Source organism: Pteropus medius, unplaced genomic scaffold (assembly GCF_902729225.1).
Source record: "Pteropus medius unplaced genomic scaffold, Ma_sr-lr_union100, whole genome shotgun sequence".
NCBI lineage: Eukaryota > Metazoa > Chordata > Mammalia > Chiroptera > Pteropodidae > Pteropus > Pteropus medius.
In genome coordinates, this window is record NW_024352783.1 from 5,295,336 (window position 1) to 5,313,218 (window position 17,883).

A 17,883-nucleotide genomic window follows, 5' to 3' on the forward strand; every position below is an offset into this window, starting at 1 on the left:
AGAGAAAACTGATTTGTTTTAGAAATGTGTGAAAAGAAAAAAGGGCAATGGTCATTGGAACATGTCCTTTAGAATTAAGCTTGGCTTTAGCATGGATCAGCGGTGATATCAGTAAGATGATAAAATAAACAGAGAGTCCTAGTACTACAGGCACAAGTCACATGTTTGGGTGAATTCAAATAGAAGGCTGTCATCCCATCTCCTGACCTGCCTCGGTAGATAAATCAAAGGAGATCTGGCAGCAGACATCAGGAATGTGATCAAAGAGATGGGTTTGGGCAAATACCTCCTGATCCTGAAATAACTGGGGGGAAGAAAGGCTTAAACCCAGCTATATATAGGGTTAGCAGTCAACACTTAGCTACTGAGCAGCGTTATGAGATTGGGAGCTTGGTTACAGAAAAACAAAATGAGCCTAATTTTCAGAATTTGAGCAAAATGTCCACACTGGTGAGGCCTCAGTGAATGTGACTGCCCACTTAAGGATTAGGCATCTATGTCCCTTCTGAGGACAGGATTATTCTCTGAGCCTGGAATGGTGCATTTTTTCAGATACTCATTTTTCAAGACAACAGAGACAAAAATTAATGCAGATCTTTTCGTTTACAGCGACACTTTAATATTTTTTTCGAGGTGAAAACAAGGAAGATGACTTGACTTGTTTTTATTCATAGAGGTCTTGCTAAGTAGGCTTAAATTAATTTTGCTATCCCTTCAGGGTAAGGGAGAATTTGTGACTGAGTAAAGGAACACTGGGCCGTGTTTACAATTCTGGTGAGGTTGACAAGCCAGCCTGGGGTTTGTACTGATGAATATATTATCTGATAAAGAAAGATGGCATGAAGAAAAATTTGTCCACTATTTGGAACTTGCTTGATTATGGCTGGTAAACCATTCACTAAAGGTTTGGAGCAAGTCAGAGAGATCACGTTAGTGTTATGTACCATCAAAAAAGTATCTCCAACATGCAAAACATGGCAATACCTCAAGTAAAGACTGCAAATGTGAGCATGGGTACCCTGGCCATGAGTTGACTGTGACGATAATGAAAAGGGTACAGGTTGGTTAGCTTCAATAGTCCAGAATGGAAAGATCAGACAAGTTGGGTAAATTAGGATCCATCCAGATGAAGTCACCATGTGCTTTCAGGGTAGACAATCAGGAGGGGTTTCTAAGATGTGGGAAGTTTGAAAGAAGGCAGAGGAAGCAGTAGAAGAAGGTAGAGGATTAGTTGGTTCCTATCGTGAAAACAAAAAAGGGGAAGAAGGCAAGGAAAACGAGAAACAAGTCTGTATTATAAATAAATAGCCCCCTAGAAGTATTACAAGAAGAAAGGGGAAGCCAGAAACAAAGACTTTGAGTTAACAAATAAAAACAGAAAATAATATCCTTTTCTTCACATCCATTAGGATGACTATTATTCCCCTGCCCCAATTTTTTTTTAATTAAATAACAAGTGTTGGAGAGAATGTGGAGAAATTAAAAACTTCATGCTTTGCCACTGTGGAAAAGTTTGGCAATTCTTTAAGAACTTAAGCATAGAACTACCATATGATCCAACAGTTGAACTCCAAGATATATACCCCCAAAAATCTGAAAGCAGAGAATCTAGCAGATATTTGTAAACTCATGTTCATAGGAGCATTATTCACAGTAGCTAAAATGTGGAAACAACCCAAATGACCACCGACAGATGAGTGGATAAACAAAACACACGTATATATACACACAATGGAATATTACTAATCCTTTAAAATGAAGGAAATTTGGACACATACCACAATATATATGATCCTTAAAGAAATTATAAGTGAAATAACCCAGATACGAAAGGACAAATATATGATTCCACCTATATGAGGTAGGTAAAGAGGTCAAATTCATAGAGACAGAAAGTAAAATAGAAATTACATGGGACTGAGGGATGGAGAATGGGAGGTTATTGTTTACTGGTTACAGGGTCTCAGTTTGAGATGACGAAAAAGTTCTGGAAATGGATAATGGTGATGCTTGCAGAACAACATTGTGAATGTATTTAATGGCACTGAATTATACACTTAATGGTTAAGATGGCAGATTTTATTATCTGTATTTTACCCCCAAAAAACCAAAAACCAAAAAACCAACAATCCTTCTTAAAAAGGGAGTTCAAAAGACACCTTGGAAACTAAGTAAATTCTCACAAATAGAAGCAGAATGGATTTAATTGTAAGGATCATAGAGGCCAGAACACAAAGAAATAGATGTTAACTTTGATGGTCACTTAATGACAATTTTAGACTGAAAAGTCATTTGTATGCTTGATCAAGAGGCAAAAAAAGTCTCTATTTTGAAAAGATTATAAATGGTACATTCTCTTAGTAGTAGTATTCAAAGAGTAAAGTTCTACCTCCTTTTTAAAGCAGAGAATGCAGAAGGTGGGAAAGATCAGAGTATAAAAATTTACAGAAAATAGCATATGTTAAAGGAAAAATATGGTCTGTCTGGACCAGATCAAAGAGATGATGAAAGCAATGGTTAACACAAGAATGAATGAGTTTCTTTATAGCTATATTTTACTGTTCAAGGTTGGGGCGGGGGTAGTCTGTAAATTAAAGGACCTAAAATGTATGAATTAGAAAACTCCAATTTAGAAACTGTTATTAAAGGCTTTTTTTTTAAAACAGATTTTTTTCTCAGAATCCAGAAAAGATATGGCCTTAGAGTCAAGGAAGAGTGATAATGCCAGAATCACAAGGAAAATAGGAAGAAACACAGAATTCAAGGGCAGTCCACCACTCCTACAAAGTTGACAAATGTTACTGAGTTATAGAGAAGAAAAGATTTGGTGGCCAGCTAGCACTGATTCTTATTAATAAAAGCAAATTTTGGTTACAGTTTTCAGTGCCCTATGGGAACTAGGTAAAGTGATTGATATAATGATAATCATTTTAAGAGACAGAAGAAAAATAAGTATTGTGACAGCTCCAATCATAAAATGTTTCCAGACGTTTTAACTGGAATAAGCCTGGCAGCATATTTTATCCTCTGCATTTTTTTTTTTTTAATAAATGAGAAAACTGAGGTTCGGTAGTACTGAATGATTCATACAAGACTTTATTATTCCTGGTCAAATCAAGACTATTCACAAAATTATCCATAAGACATGAGTTTTCATCATTAAGGTCCAGAAAGAACTGATGAATTGAAGAAATGTCACCAAAAAAGAAGGATCAAGAAAATGGATGGGAAAAAAAGGACACATACAAAAAAAGGGAAAATGTATGGATTGGACAAGCTAAAGTTTCTTTTCCAGGTATATATATATGTATGAAGTAGTACGTACATCTAGTGAATATGTAATCATATTATTTATCAGTATAGCTATATCTCTCTGGCCTCAAACGGTGGGTTGAGAAAAATTTTAAATAATGTGGAAAATGAAGAAGGGCTGCTCATGAAAATGACAGGGTGTCAGGGAAAAAGCAGACTCAAAGCCATTCTATACACCTAGGAAACATCATAGTGGTGATAGTAGAAATAAGTAAGACAATAGTAAAAATTATGAAGATCATGCTGGAGAAATTAGAGCTAAAGTCAATTAAATAATGGAAGTGTTATAGGAATGCATGAACATGAAAAACAGAGAGCAGACTGGTAAGAAACCTGGGGACTAGCATCGAAGGACTGATGAGGGAAATGGACTCTGGGCATTGTTACCATGTGGGAGATTTGCAACTTATGTTAGAAGACAGGATGAGTGAGCCTGGTGCAAACAGATCTGCTTCCAATTTTTCTGCGTATTCATTATATATGGCTCGGGCTAGTAGAGTTTATCATTCCATTGATACAGAACTTTTTATTGAAGGCCTCATCAAAAAATAGGGGCCAAAGAGTCTGAAAAAGAGCTCATTATTTACAGCTAGATGGAAGAAGAGCTAGACATGTTCAATACAGAATCATTCTACAGTTGGAAGCCAGTGCCGCTGAGTACTTTTGCGTTTTAGTGGGTTAAAGGGAGTAAGAAAGCTACAACCCCAAGCAAGTTTCAAATGCCATATGCTGGAAGGCTAGTGGAAAAGGATTTTCTCTAAAGAAAATTGTCCCTAAAATGTAATGGCACGATCTAAGAAAAAGTAAAGATGATATCAGAAAATAGAATAAAGACCAAGTTTTGAAATAAAAAATAAGGTGTAATTCTGGAGACCAAAAGGGAAAAAATAATGAGTCTCACTGAAAAGGAAAGAGGAATAAATAAATAAATAAATAATACACAGGATGACTTTTGGCATAAGAATTTTGATACAGGAAAATATTGAAGGGTAAAAGTTCACTCAAAAGAGAAATGATATGGAGGAGGGGGAGGAGGAAAATCAATAAATAAACGGTTAAACAAATAAATAAGAGAAATGACATAGAAGTAAGAAGGGTGGAAGGAAAGAGGCTTTTTTAGATATTTGAAAGTAAGTCAATTGAGAGGAAATGTAGAGATTGTTGGAAGTGGGAAAGACCTATAACAGACTATATAAACTTCTTTTTATCTAGAAAGGAAACTGAGAAAAAAAACAAAAACCCTATTCAAACCTAAGTAGGGTTTAAAAGTGCTTTGAATAATTCCATTTAAAGGAAAGCTTTATTATTATTATAGAATATTTAGTTGGGCTTTTCTTAACAAAGAACAACTGATCTTAGATTTAAAGAGTATGATCAAGCAGTCTGAAATAAGAATTAAGTTTGACTATAAAGGTTATCAGTTGATGGTAGCTAATCAAGAACTCTTGTTCCCTCTGAAAATTTGCAGTGATATGACTGTAAAGTTTTCTTGCTTCCTACTGTTGTTCTCTGGTTGACCAGCTGTTGCAGGCTTGAAATAAAGAAATCCGAGCTTAGATAAAGCCGTATGGGAAAACAGGTGTGAGAAAATGCCACTGCTCAGACCAGAGGCAGACAACCTTTCAGAAGTGGAATAATAAGTTGCCGACACTGGTTCTTCAGACCAGTGGTGTGGGGTGGGGCACTGGAACGCATTAAGTATCCTTCCAACGCCACTTCCATCTTCTGTCAAAAATGTGCCCCTATGCTTTCATACTGTTTTATCCATCTTCTTTTGGGCCCTGTTTTACTAATATAAATACTTTGGGGGAAATTTAAACCCCTTTAACCTTTATCTGTCTGGGTATCTTTATCGATTAGACTGCTTTCCATAGAACTGAAGCTGAGAGCAGTTGCCTAAGGTGAAATGCAAGGTTTTCCCCAAGAATCTTAAGTAGGAAGTACACACCATGGAATATGCTGCATTTGAAGAGAGGGTAGAACTTAGGCTAGTAGGGATTGTTGGAAGTGGGAAAGATCTATGCCAAGCATCCTTGGACATGGTAGGACGTAGAGAGAGAAGGCACTAGAAAGTGGAAGAAGCATGGAGATACGAGGTGGGAGGGAAAAAGATGCATTATTCCTTCTTGCAATCAAAACACAACTCCAGGGATGATAAATACTCTAGGTTTACTATAAAGTGACTTCGGGAGAGACTGGAAGCATATGGACCATAGCTGTCCAACATGTAGACCAGATAGTAACTTTAAAGCCTTCTTAGGAATTATCAGCTAGCACCAGGCTAAAAATCTAACCTGATCATGTACCAGCCAGGCCGAGATAATAAAGGATGCCATTTCTTATCATATCTCGTCTTTCAAATGTACCTAAAATATAAGACCCAGGAATTGGGGGATTAAAAGTATGTTCCCAATGTATTGTCATCTTTTATTTTGACAGTAAAACTAAAAGAAATTGCTGAGTATAGAGCTATTAAAACAATACAGCCAACAATTGGAAAGTGAAGTAGAAAATTAGGGTTATAGACTGAAATATATTAACTAAATATCTTAAATATCTCACAATAGATCCATATATTAGAAGCATTTTATATTTTCAGTTTTATTTCCTCCTGGAATAATTAAAATTCATTATTTTATTACTCTATATCTGAAGTTGCACTGCCTCATGATTTTCTCAAATCACCTTTTCTTTCAAGCTTAAAAGGAAAGGCTTGCCATTCTCAAACTCCATAATGTGGCAAACAGGTTTAAACTTGCCCTATCCATGTTTTTTTTACCATATAATTGAGACTCTGAGTGCATATCTGTGTTCATGTTGAAGAAGATAATTCAAGGACCAAAAATTCTATAGTAATGCTGATGTTTCTCCAATAGGACTTGACATTGAGTTATTTTGCTTTCCAGTCTTCTCCAGTGATAATAGAAGAATAGGTAGAGTTTTACTTCTGCACTAAGACTTTGCTGGACTGAATCTCAGCCATACTTTCCTATGTTAAGGGACCATAAGCTCTTCTCTTCCTTGCTTCTATGATAATTACATACAAATTTCTGGGGTTCCTAAAAAATGTAGCAATAAAATTGCTCCTTCCTTTGCTATTACTCAGCAGCAACTCGGCCATTTGTAAACCATAGAGCATCCATCTGAATTTAGCTGCTTAACAGAAGTAGAGCCATTTACCTTTCTCTCTTGTCATTTGGTTGTGTTAGATGACAAGAAATACAGTCACGGCATTGTCATGGAGGCAAATTGAAACTGCAAGACTTGAACTTAAAAAAGCCTTTAGAAATGTTTTATTAGAATGTTATTTTTCCATCTGAAACTGACTGATTTCATTTCAAACAAATGCAACTATCTGTTTGTTACAAACTGCTCCTGCCTCTCATAAAAACCCAGTTCAGCGATATTTCTCTTTAGTATTCCTCTTGGTAAAGGATAACATTAAACAATGACCTGCTTATTATAATGAAGTCACTTATAGAGTAAGAGAAATAAATGTTTTCAAGAGAAAAACCTAGAGTGGCGAGTGCAAGAATTACAAGTCAAGAATTAATTAGAATCTGGTGTTTAGATCTGGTTCAGACACACACAAGCTGTAACTAGTTTACTTCTTCTTATATTTGGAACTCCAGCACCACTAACATTTTGGGTGGGGTACTTCTTTGTTGTGAGGGCTCTTCCGTGCATTATAAGATGTTTTAACAGTATCCCTGGCATCTACCCACTAGAAACATCTTATACTCCACCACCCTTGGGACAACCAAAGTATCTCCAGACATGACCCTGGGAGGCAAAATCATCTTTTGTTGAGAATCACTGTCTGAAGGATTAGTTTCCTCATCTGTCAAGTGGAATTAATGAGAGTAGAGAGCTACTGCTGGTTTAAGGTGAAATGTTGCATTTGAAAGGTTAATCTGCTACATGCATATAAGGTATTATTTTTATAGACATATTTATTTGTTTATATCCTGAATTTTATATATCTTCATGGGTAATTTGGCAGATCTCAGCTGGCAGAACAGGATGAATGTGTTTAGGGAAAATTTATCTTCTTTATAAATGCAAAATCAAGGATTAAGAATTTACAGAAACATCAATGTTTTCAACCCAGGCATAACCAGCTAAAGAAAGGATTCAGTGCTAAATGGGGATTTAATTCAAATTACCTTTGAAGTTTGTTCTAACATTAAAGATCTTTGAAAATAAGAATAGAGTGGAATTAATACTCCTAGAGTAATTAACATCCATTCTCTAGAAGCTTATTAATTCCAGATTAACAGAATAAAATTAATGTTCCTAAGTTACTAAGTTATCTAGAGAATTTATAGCTATAGAGTTATCAGTCAAAACTTAGCTACTGAGCAGTGTTACAAGATTGGGAGTTATCTGGAGAAATTATACACCGTAGACATGGCCTCAAAAGCAAACTGCTCAGAAAGAAGCTGTGGATCTCTGGTTGTTCTTCTGGAGAGACAATTCTTCACTTTTAATAAGAGTTAGGAGGTCATTTGGCATGATTGTGAGGCAGACGGCTTGGAGAAAGAATGGCTAAGATGTTTAAATCAAGAGCAAAGCCTATTATTTGTTGTAGCTAAATGGACAAAAGATCAGGTCCATGCATAGCAGGAGTAAGTACCACATAGAAGCAGAATTAATAAATTTCCATTCTTGAGGAAACTTAGAGTATAATGACTCTAGATTTTATTACATTTTCTGGGATCTATAACTTCTAACACCCTTATGAAATCTTAGAAGATTTTCCTGGAGTGCTATTTAGTCATTCATTTTTAAAAATAATATGAAGAACAACAACAAAAAGTCTACATGAAGAAGTCCTTTGCACTCAATTCTGATTTTTTTTATTATTATTATTTCTTAACACAAAAAGATGAAGACTGCTGAGTACAATTGTTAGATGCATTTGTTCCCTTGTGCAAACTACTTTTGCATAATGCCAAGCAAATGCTTATAAGAGAATCAGAAGCACAAACAAAATGAGTTAAGAGAAAAGATGAAAAAAGTTTAATATAACTATCCTGTTCCTGGTAGTGATGATTCAAGTAGAACAAAAACAGTCTGTGGCATTGGAAAATTAAGGGGAGAAAATCAGCTGGAAAAAAGGACCTGAATTTGGAGTTTACTTAACTCTCAAAGGTATAAATTAATAAAATAGAGCCAAAGATTTTGAGCAATGATGAAATATCTAGAAATTAAAATTATTTTTATCCATTGTTTTAATCCTATGTTAGCCTTCTCAAGAAATATTTACTTCACCTAATTCAGTCTCTGTGCAAATGCACAGTTATACTGCATATTTAAAACAAATTTAGTTTCTTTTCATTGACAACATTGGAGAAGAAAAAAATATTATTTTAGAATACTAGAGTCCTTTAACTTTTGGCAGATATAGAAAACTTACATGAGATAGAAGATATTTTCCTCTTGAGTTTAAACCTGTAATAAAATGTTGCTGACAGACTAATTATACATGTTTTATATATTTCATGCATATGTGCTCCTCTCTAAACCAATTTAATTCCCATTAATGCTAATCTTGTTACTGCCCACTTGGAGAGGAAAGGAATACTCTTAATCAACGATTGATTTATTTGAACTATTTAAATGGGGGCTGGGCAGAAACAGATGGGAAAAGAAAATCACCATTTTAACCACATCTGCATTTCTGAGAATATTTCCCAATTATTAACGAATATTGGGTTATAATTGGTATAAATAGGAAATGGGGGAAAATAAAGTGTCAAAGTGACAGTCTTCCATCAGTGAAAAAATAAGAGCATTATAAATGAGATGTTTATTGATGTATTTATATGATTTAGTACTAGCTCCAAGGTTAGTAATGAGATATTACAAGGAGCAGATTTTCTTTGCTAAAAAAGAGGTAAAGAAAAATGAGATTCATACTTGTAAGCTCTTAGAGACGTGGGATTTTATTAAATAAAAAAAAGGACAGTCAAAACAACAAATAAGTTGTGCTCCTACCACACTTTCTCCTGTTGCTAGTGTGACTGTCCATCTTGTTTTTGATATAAGAATCCAATAAATTTTGTCAGCTTCAATCAAGCCAAGATATCCATATCTCAGGGTACCTTAACAAGCCAAGATTGGCTCGTAAAAGATGTTGTGTCCAGGTCTGAGTGGTTTCTTTAAGCACACTGTGTAATGTGACTGAGAGCCAGCGGGCTAGCCTGGAACTTAGAAGGCAATAAGAAACACTTTCTGTCCCATCTAGATCATCTCCAAACTAGCTAACCATTTTTAAAAGTACAGATGTCTCTTATTTCCCATCCTCCTAGAAAAAGTGACATGAAATAAGGGATGACTAAAAGACGAGGTTTTGTCCAGGGTTCACCATCTGGCTTTAAGATATTATTTAACCTCCCTGAGACTCAGTTTCTTGGTCTGTAAGATGGGGATCATAATCTCTATGTACCATGTTCTTACGCCACATAGTAGTGTAAGGATAAAAAAATATGTTTTATTTGAAATCACTGTGATAATCCAAGTGGTGTACAAACATACAGTATTATTAATTGGGAAACAGTTTAAGAAAAAGTAGGGCACAAGAAAAAAATTAAAGGGATAAAACCAAGGATAGATATCAATTTTATCTGGGCCTTGTGTGTGTGTGTGAGAGACATTGAGAGAGAGAGAGAGAAGTGGGAGAAAGAGAGAGCTTGATTTATACTCAGGATTTTCTTAAGTTTTAATGGCAACTGATGCTCATACTTTATAATTATGTATACAAAATGTAAAATAAAAATTGAAAATTGAAAGTATTTAGATGAGTAAAATTTTTCTTTGTCGTTTATCCAAATATTTGGTGTCAGTTAAACGTGAAGATGGGGGTGGCGATGAGAACAATCTCAACATTCATTGAAAAAAATACTGAAACAAATATTTTCAGCACAAATATTAAACAGCCTTTTCTCTACCGATTGGTAAAAAAATATATTATGATTTTTTTTTTCTTTTTAAATTATATTGTTATCCATCCCAGCCAAAGTCATGCCCCGTCATCTGGTAGAACTTGAGGTTGAAAGGCCGGTAGAACTCCCGCAGTCTCTGCACCACCTCGTGGTCGATCTCGGGGTGGGTCCTGCCCTTGGTCTTGCCCAGGCAGTGGGGTTTGCTGCTGCCCTCGGCCTTCTTCAGGCAGGGGAAGCCCTTGGTCTTGTTGAAGTAGAAGTGCTTGTCGGTGATGATCCTCTTGAGGCCCAGGAAATCCTGCACGCGGCCCAGCTCGCCGGCCGGGTCGCTGATGAGGCGCTCCCCGCTCACAAAAAGCATCTGGCGGATGGGGAAGTGGCGCAGCCAGTGCTCCAGGTGCTTGGCGTAGATGCCGATCTGGATGGCGCTCCACGACGTGTCGATGAGGCCCGTGGTTCTGTTTTTGAAGGTCAAGCTCTCAAAGGTGGGAATGTCAGGCCTCTTGGAGAGCGTCTGCGTGTAGTCCGAGATGGCTCTGGTCACCGGGTCCCGCACCACCACGATGAGCTTGGTGTCCTTGGACATGGCCGAGATGCGTGCAGGCGCCTCCCGGGTGACAAAGTAACTGGGTGTCTTCTCCATGGTGATCTGCCCTTCCAGGGTTCTGGGCATCAGGTCCCTGAGAAAAGCCAAAAAGGCATGTTAAGGCCTGAAAACTGACCGACCTACCCTGATTTCAACAGCTCATTCCTAGGAGACAGAGTGTAACATAAATTCTGGAGCCAGACTGCCTGAGTTGCAATTTCAACTCTCCTAATTACAAGATGTGTGACTGCAGAAAAGTTGCATAAACAAAGTGCACCTCTGGTTCCTTGCGTATATAACGGAAAAATAATAATAATACTGATCTCATATGATTGTCGTGATGATTAAAAGAGTTAATATACCTCAATAGCGTAGAAAAGTGCCTGGCACAGAATAAGTACTATATAACTTTTTATTTTTTATTATTATCAACCCACAATGCTGTAAGAAAATAACCTTGATTGAATTCTTTAGGCGAATTAAAATATTGTGATAAATACAATTATACTGCTATGAGATAGTATTAAAACACCCTGAACCCTTTCTGTAATTCTCTTATAAACAAAACAATTATATTTAACAAAATATCGTAGTATATCACACAAAATACTTCTCTTTATAATTGTGGAATTTTCCTGTAGCAAACAAGACATTAAATAATTCATGTTTTATCTAATAATTTGAAATGCCATCATTACAATATTCTAAATATCTTGGCTCCCCTCTACATTGGCTCAATTATCATGTTAAGTTATTATCCTGTTAGAGTATATTTTCATACACACCAAGTAAATTCTGACTATTGTTCAAAATGTTCTTGATGAGTCTTGTCTATTTCTTCTTGATGAGGGTTAAAATCACTTTGTCATAATTTAAAAAAAAATCCCATTGGATTCTCAATGGAGCAGATATTGCTACCCAGTTCAAGCATGCTTTCCTACTGAGAACGGATGGATCTCAGGACCAGTCAAAAAGTATGAGCAGGGGAAAAATAAAAAGTATGAGCAAGACAGGTAAAATCTACTTACTCTTCCAACTTAAGTGTACTGTCACTAAATCCATTATATATATTGCAATATATATTATATATATGTATATATATTTCTAATATTAAGGTACTGTAGGTACTGTTTTCTAATTCCAAGTTTTGTAAGAAATTGATGTTGCTCAAATCAATATTAAAATAAATATACTTTGGGGAATTACAATGACTAAATGTGTTTTGTCTTTTGATACATCTATAAGAAGAATAAAACTTATAAATATCTTTATACAGGATTCACTTTTATTCCTGGAATAAACTTTATTTGATTATGATATGTTATTCTTTTAATGTAGTCCTAGTTTGATCAATCTTTATTTTGTTTTGGGTTTTTCATCTATATTCATGAACAAGGTGTTTTCTGTAGTTTTTCTTCTTATCAATAGCTGAATTATTCTACAAACAAAATGAGTCGAGAATTGTTTCATATTTTTCTGCATTCTAGAGATTTTTCACCTATATTCATTCTAAAGATTTTTCATCTATATTCATGAATGAGGTGTTTTCTGTAGTTTTTCTTCTGATCAATAGCTGAATTATTCTACAAACAAAATGAGTTGACAAATGTTTCATATTTTTCTGCATTCTAGAGAAATTTAAGTGGCAAAATAATTTTCTATTCCTTCAAAATTTGATGGGTGTCACCTACAAAGCCCTCTAACACTAGCACTTTCAGGCACGAGGGTAGCAAAGGAACTAGAAACTTTACATCTCATTTTAGCTTCTTCTACGGTTACTTTTTTTTGTAGTACTATGCCTTGTCTCATGTCAATTTTGGCAGTTAATATTTTTCTAAAAATCACCCAGTTGAGTAGTTGAAGTTATTCTCAACTGTAATTCTGTATTTTCTGCCTTTCTTTCTGCTTGCTAAGTTAGATTATCTTTATTAATTTGCTAATTTGCCTTTTAGCTTTTTAATGCCTCCTTTATTCTCTTTCTAGTTTTGCTTTGTTATTCTTCCAATTTATTTAGCTTACTTAATTTATTTCAATCTCTCTTCTCAAGAAATAAAAGCACTTGGGGCTACAATTTTTCCTTTAAGTACAGACTTGGTCAAATTCCACAAATTTTGATATGTACTGTTGTCATTTTCATAACTTCATAAATATTTAGGAATCGAATTTTACACATTATATTTCCTTTTTGGTTTAGGCATTATCTAGAATTGCTTCTTTTTCAATATGTAATTCCAATGGTTGATTTGGTGTGTGTATGTGTGTGTGTGTGTGTTTTTAGAGGGGGAAGGGTAATTTTGTTATTAATTTCTATTTTGCTTTTGTAATAAAAAAAGTACTTTGTTTTATGTGTTTGCCTTTGTTCACTTCCTATAATTTAGTTAATTCTACATTATTTGCTAGCTATATATTATGAAAAATTTCAAACATACACAAAAATAGAGAAATAACAAAAATAGAGAAATAACATAAATCTCATGTGCCTTACATTCAGCTTCAAAAACTAATAACTACTGACAGTTTCATTTCATTCATAACTTTTCCATTTCTAATTCCCCACCAACTCAAATGGATTTCTTTGAAGTCTATCTCAGACACTTTATCAATTGTTTCTTAAACATTCTGGTTCCCATCTGTATTGTATCCAACACGAATTCAACATTTATGGCAATCTGGTAGCACTGACACTGCCTTAGTTTAATGATTCAGGCTTTCTCTCATTTTGTTTTCTTTGATATTGCAGTAAGTTTATCTTTACTTTTTTTTAGTAAGGGGCAAATGATAATAGATGTCTGACAGCTATTGTTTTTTGTTGTTGTTTGTTTTGTTTGTTTTTTTTAAGAAATCTAAAATTCTTTTTTCAAAAGAACTTTTAATGTGCTCTATTTTCCATTTCTTAAATATACCTTAAGGTCTGGGTAAGATTAAGCAAAGACCAGAGAGTTCAGTGTTGACACAAGGGGAACACAGATTATTATTACTCTTTATGCAAATCTGTGAATACATGAATTCACAGATTTTGTCACTGTGTGTCTCTCTTAAAGGACTTGAGAAATTGGCTAGGTGATCCTACTCTGGAACCTTAGGTTACATTTTTATAAGATAAGCCGGGAGATCTATCGAGAAGTTGTTGGAACATCTCAGTGAAGGACATTTGATCAAATGTATGAAAAAAGCAAACTGTTAAAGCAAACATCACTACAGTGATAAGAAAGAGTATTTGTTGATTAAAAAAAAAGTCAACTTTTTTGTCTCCTTTCCTAGAATCTGTGACTTTTAACTACTCAACCTTATATTTTGGCCAGTAAAATAGAGATAACATACTTCACTTGGGAGCTACTGATTGGTAATCTCAGCTTTCTTTTCCTCTGTCCCTGGGGAAATGCACAGATTCCCCAGTAGCCTTTCAGTAGAGATTAAAGTTACAGATTGTGCCAGGCCAGAGGAAATACTACTAATATCTCTGAAAAAAAAAAAGAAACCATATTTTAAATGATCTCAATAGAGTAGGAAAAGTAGCTAACCAAAACAGGGGGAGTTTGAAGAGGAAACAGCTAAAATAGGATTTCAGAAGAAAAACACATTAATTACTGTCAAGTACAGGATGAGGAAAGCTGACTTGTTTAGCATGGGGTAGGGTGAGGAGTTGAGGTTAACTATAATCTGCCTGCAAGCTATTTTTTTAAAAAATGAGGAAGTGATAGTCTAAATAAATCCTCAATTAAGCTTACATCGTAGAAAAGGATTGCTTTGTAAAGGACTCACAACTATTTTTCTTAAAATAGCAATGTCTTTTAATTTCTTTATTCATTTTCTTATTGCAATTTGAATTTTAATGTTCAAAAAAGAGTTTATCTCTCACATAAAATAAAATGCACATGTAATTTGGAATACCATATTTTAAAGTGTTTAATAGAACTTAGAAATTGTCTTTCCTTACACGAGTGAAGCATATATTATGGCTCTACTGTGTGTAATGGCTTGGGCCTGGGATGAGCAATGAAAGCACCCTACCAGTATTATAAGAGCTTTGCAGAAATACCAGACAGGCTATAGGAACAGAAAGATGTGTGTAATGAGAAGACATATGATGTTTGCCTGAAGACAGAAAAAGTTGGAGTGAGGAGTGAGAAATTCAATTGAACAATGGGAGGGATAGATCCTAGAAGGCCTTAATTTCCAGGCTAACATTGTAGGCTATTCTAAAATTTCACCTCTAAATAGAGAAGAGGATTTGAAGACATTTATAATAAGTATGGAAATGGAGAAATGAGTAGAAACCAGGATCACGAGAAAAATTTAGAAAAGCTTATTTGTTTTCCCTTGAAAAAGACAAGGATCAGAAGGGATTTCACAAGCAAATTAAAGATTTTTACAAGATGAGTTGCATATATTTGCTCTTTGTCCCTAAAAAAAACACAATGAGAATTCACAATGACCAAAAAGTAGAAGCAATCCAAGTGTCCACATGTGTATGAATAGACAAACAAAATGTGATATATACATACAGTGGATTACTATTTGGACTTATAAAGGAAGGGAATTCTGACACATGCTACAACATGGATGAACCTTGAAGACTTTATGCAAGTGAAATAAACCAGTCACAGAAGGACAGTTACTAATTCCAGACTATGAGGTACCTGGAGGAGTCGAATTTATACAGAAAGTAGGATGGTTGCTGCCAGGGGCTGGGAGGAGGGAAGATAAGAACCTGTTTACTGAATATAGAGTTTTAGTTTTGTGAAATGAAAAGAGTTTTGACGATTGATTACTTAACAATGTAAATGTACTTAACATTACTGAACACTTAAAAATGGTTAAGATAGTAAATTTTATGTTATGCCTACTTTACCACAATTTATTTAAAAAAGAACTCAAGAAGACAAAAGTTTCAATTGGATCAATAGAATTTAGTTAGACAAAGGAGTCTTTTTGGCTATGCAGGTAATTAAACATTAGTACCAGGTACTGAAGAAAGCTGCAGTTTTTCTTTCCTCTTGCTAGACAAAGGGGAATATAATAATTTATGAAGTTTTGGTGGAGCTATGTAAAATTAGAAGATGAGGCTTGTGTCTTGTGTTTGCCTATTGCCAGTTGAGTGACCATGAACTGATCATTTAACCTCTCAAATCTCAGTTCACTCATCTCACCGGAAAAACCTAGCCACAGGTTTGGGAAATCTGGATTGTAAATGGAGTGTGGGCATGGCCATTACTATAGGGATTATTCCAAGCCCTGTTCTTAAGAAAGTGACACCTGGTGTTCAGAATCCCCAACTGCCAGGAGAACTCCCATTCAGTGCAGATAACTGAGGCCCAGAGGAGATGGGAGACCCTCCAGCATGTCCCTGGGACAACCACTCACCTCTCCGTTTCAGGCCTCCTATGTATACAAGCAGAGTGAGGAAAGCTGATTTGAGTGCCATGAGCTGGCAAAGCCAAGTTCTTTGAAAGGACAGAAATTGGCTTGTTATGGTGTGAGAGAGGCGAGCTCAGTTTTTAAAGAGAATCAATGTCCTCCTATGCGATGTGGTATAGTTGTGCCAAGAACGGATCAGTTTGGTAAAATTCCATCTGATTCAAGACTTTGTTCCACCTCAGTGTCCTGGGGATTTAATTTTGGATATGATCAGTCACACTGGGATAAATTTCTATGGGCCTACAGTTATTTGAGCAGCTCTCTACCTATGGTGTGGGAAATGTTATGGCTAAGTAGGAACCATGATAGAACCAATAACTAGTTTGTTCTTTTCTACTTGAGCCTTAAATTAAGTGGATAGTTTATGGTATGAGTACTAGATGACCCAGAGGAATTTTCCACTTCCATACTGCTGACAGGACAGGCTCGCTTTCAGGGTTGTGCCCCACTGATAAGCCTAGCGGCAAGGCCTCCCTTAGAGGAAACTGGCTCACTGTTCTAGCACTGTCTGCACCACCACCCCTTTTATGGTAAGGGACACCACCCAGAGGTGGCCCTCAATGGCACTCAACAACACATATTCATAATGTCTATAACACATCAAGAAAGTACAAAAAAGGAACCCACCTCATGTATTTTACCTTTCTTGTCCCTTTGGGCCATTTCTCCTGAATTTCCACTGCCCTTATATTGTCTTCTTGCTCCCCCACCTGCCCACTGGAACTGCTACTGGCTCTCTCTAGACGTACTTCTTCCTAAGATATTATCCTTCCCCATTGTACTTTTAATAAATGATGTTTGGTCAATTGGTTATTCATATAGAAAAAAAAAAATCTTTAATTCTTACCATATACAAAAATCAATTAAAATAATAAAGGTTTTGAAAGGAAACCTAGGTGAACATCTTAATAATTTCTAATGGAGACAAAGATTTCTTAAATTTCTTAAAAGAGTAATCATAAAGAAAGTAATGATGAATTGGACTATATTAAAAACAGAAACTTTGTTAATCAAATGATAGCATTAAGAGAGTAAAAAGGCAAGCCTCAGAATGGGAGGAAATTTTTATAATATTTATATCCATAATATATAAAGAGTTCCCATGAATCAATAAGTATATATATAGAAACATTCAATAAATGTATGAAAAGGTGCTGAACTTCATTAGCCATCAGGGAAATGAATGTTAAAACACAATGAATGCCATATTATGACATGCTCACTTGAGTGGCTAGTATAAAAACCACAGAGAATCCTGAGTATGGGTGAGGATGTGGAACAACTGGTTCTCTGTTGTTTTGAGTGTAAACTGGCATAATGACTTTAGAAAACTGTTTCGCGCTATCTATCAAAGCTGAACACGTGCATATACTGTGGCCCAGCAATTTCACTGTCAGGGTTATACTCATTAGAAACTGTACATATGTTCACCAAAAGACATGTTCATAAATGTTCATAGTTAATCATAATAGCCCCAAATGCAAGCTACTCAAACTTGTATATCCTTCTATTTTTGATGATATATACACATATACATACATATATACTTATATATAAATGTATAATTTCATATATATATGTATATATATGAACTACTATACAGAATTGGCATGAATGACT

At 35.3% G+C, this 17,883-nt stretch overlaps 1 protein-coding gene across 1 annotated transcript in view; it reads right to left on the bottom strand.

Moving 5' to 3' along the window:
• Positions 1-6,576: 6,576 nt before the first annotated feature.
• Positions 6,577-17,883, bottom strand: part of HS3ST3A1 (heparan sulfate-glucosamine 3-sulfotransferase 3A1) — an 89,028-nt gene continuing 77,721 nt past the window's right edge. Inside the window, exon 2 of the mRNA XM_039847396.1 lies at positions 6,577-10,939. Coding sequence (XP_039703330.1) covers positions 10,318-10,939 — 622 coding nt within the window. The 3' untranslated portion in view covers positions 6,577-10,317. The remainder of the gene's footprint in view (positions 10,940-17,883) is intronic.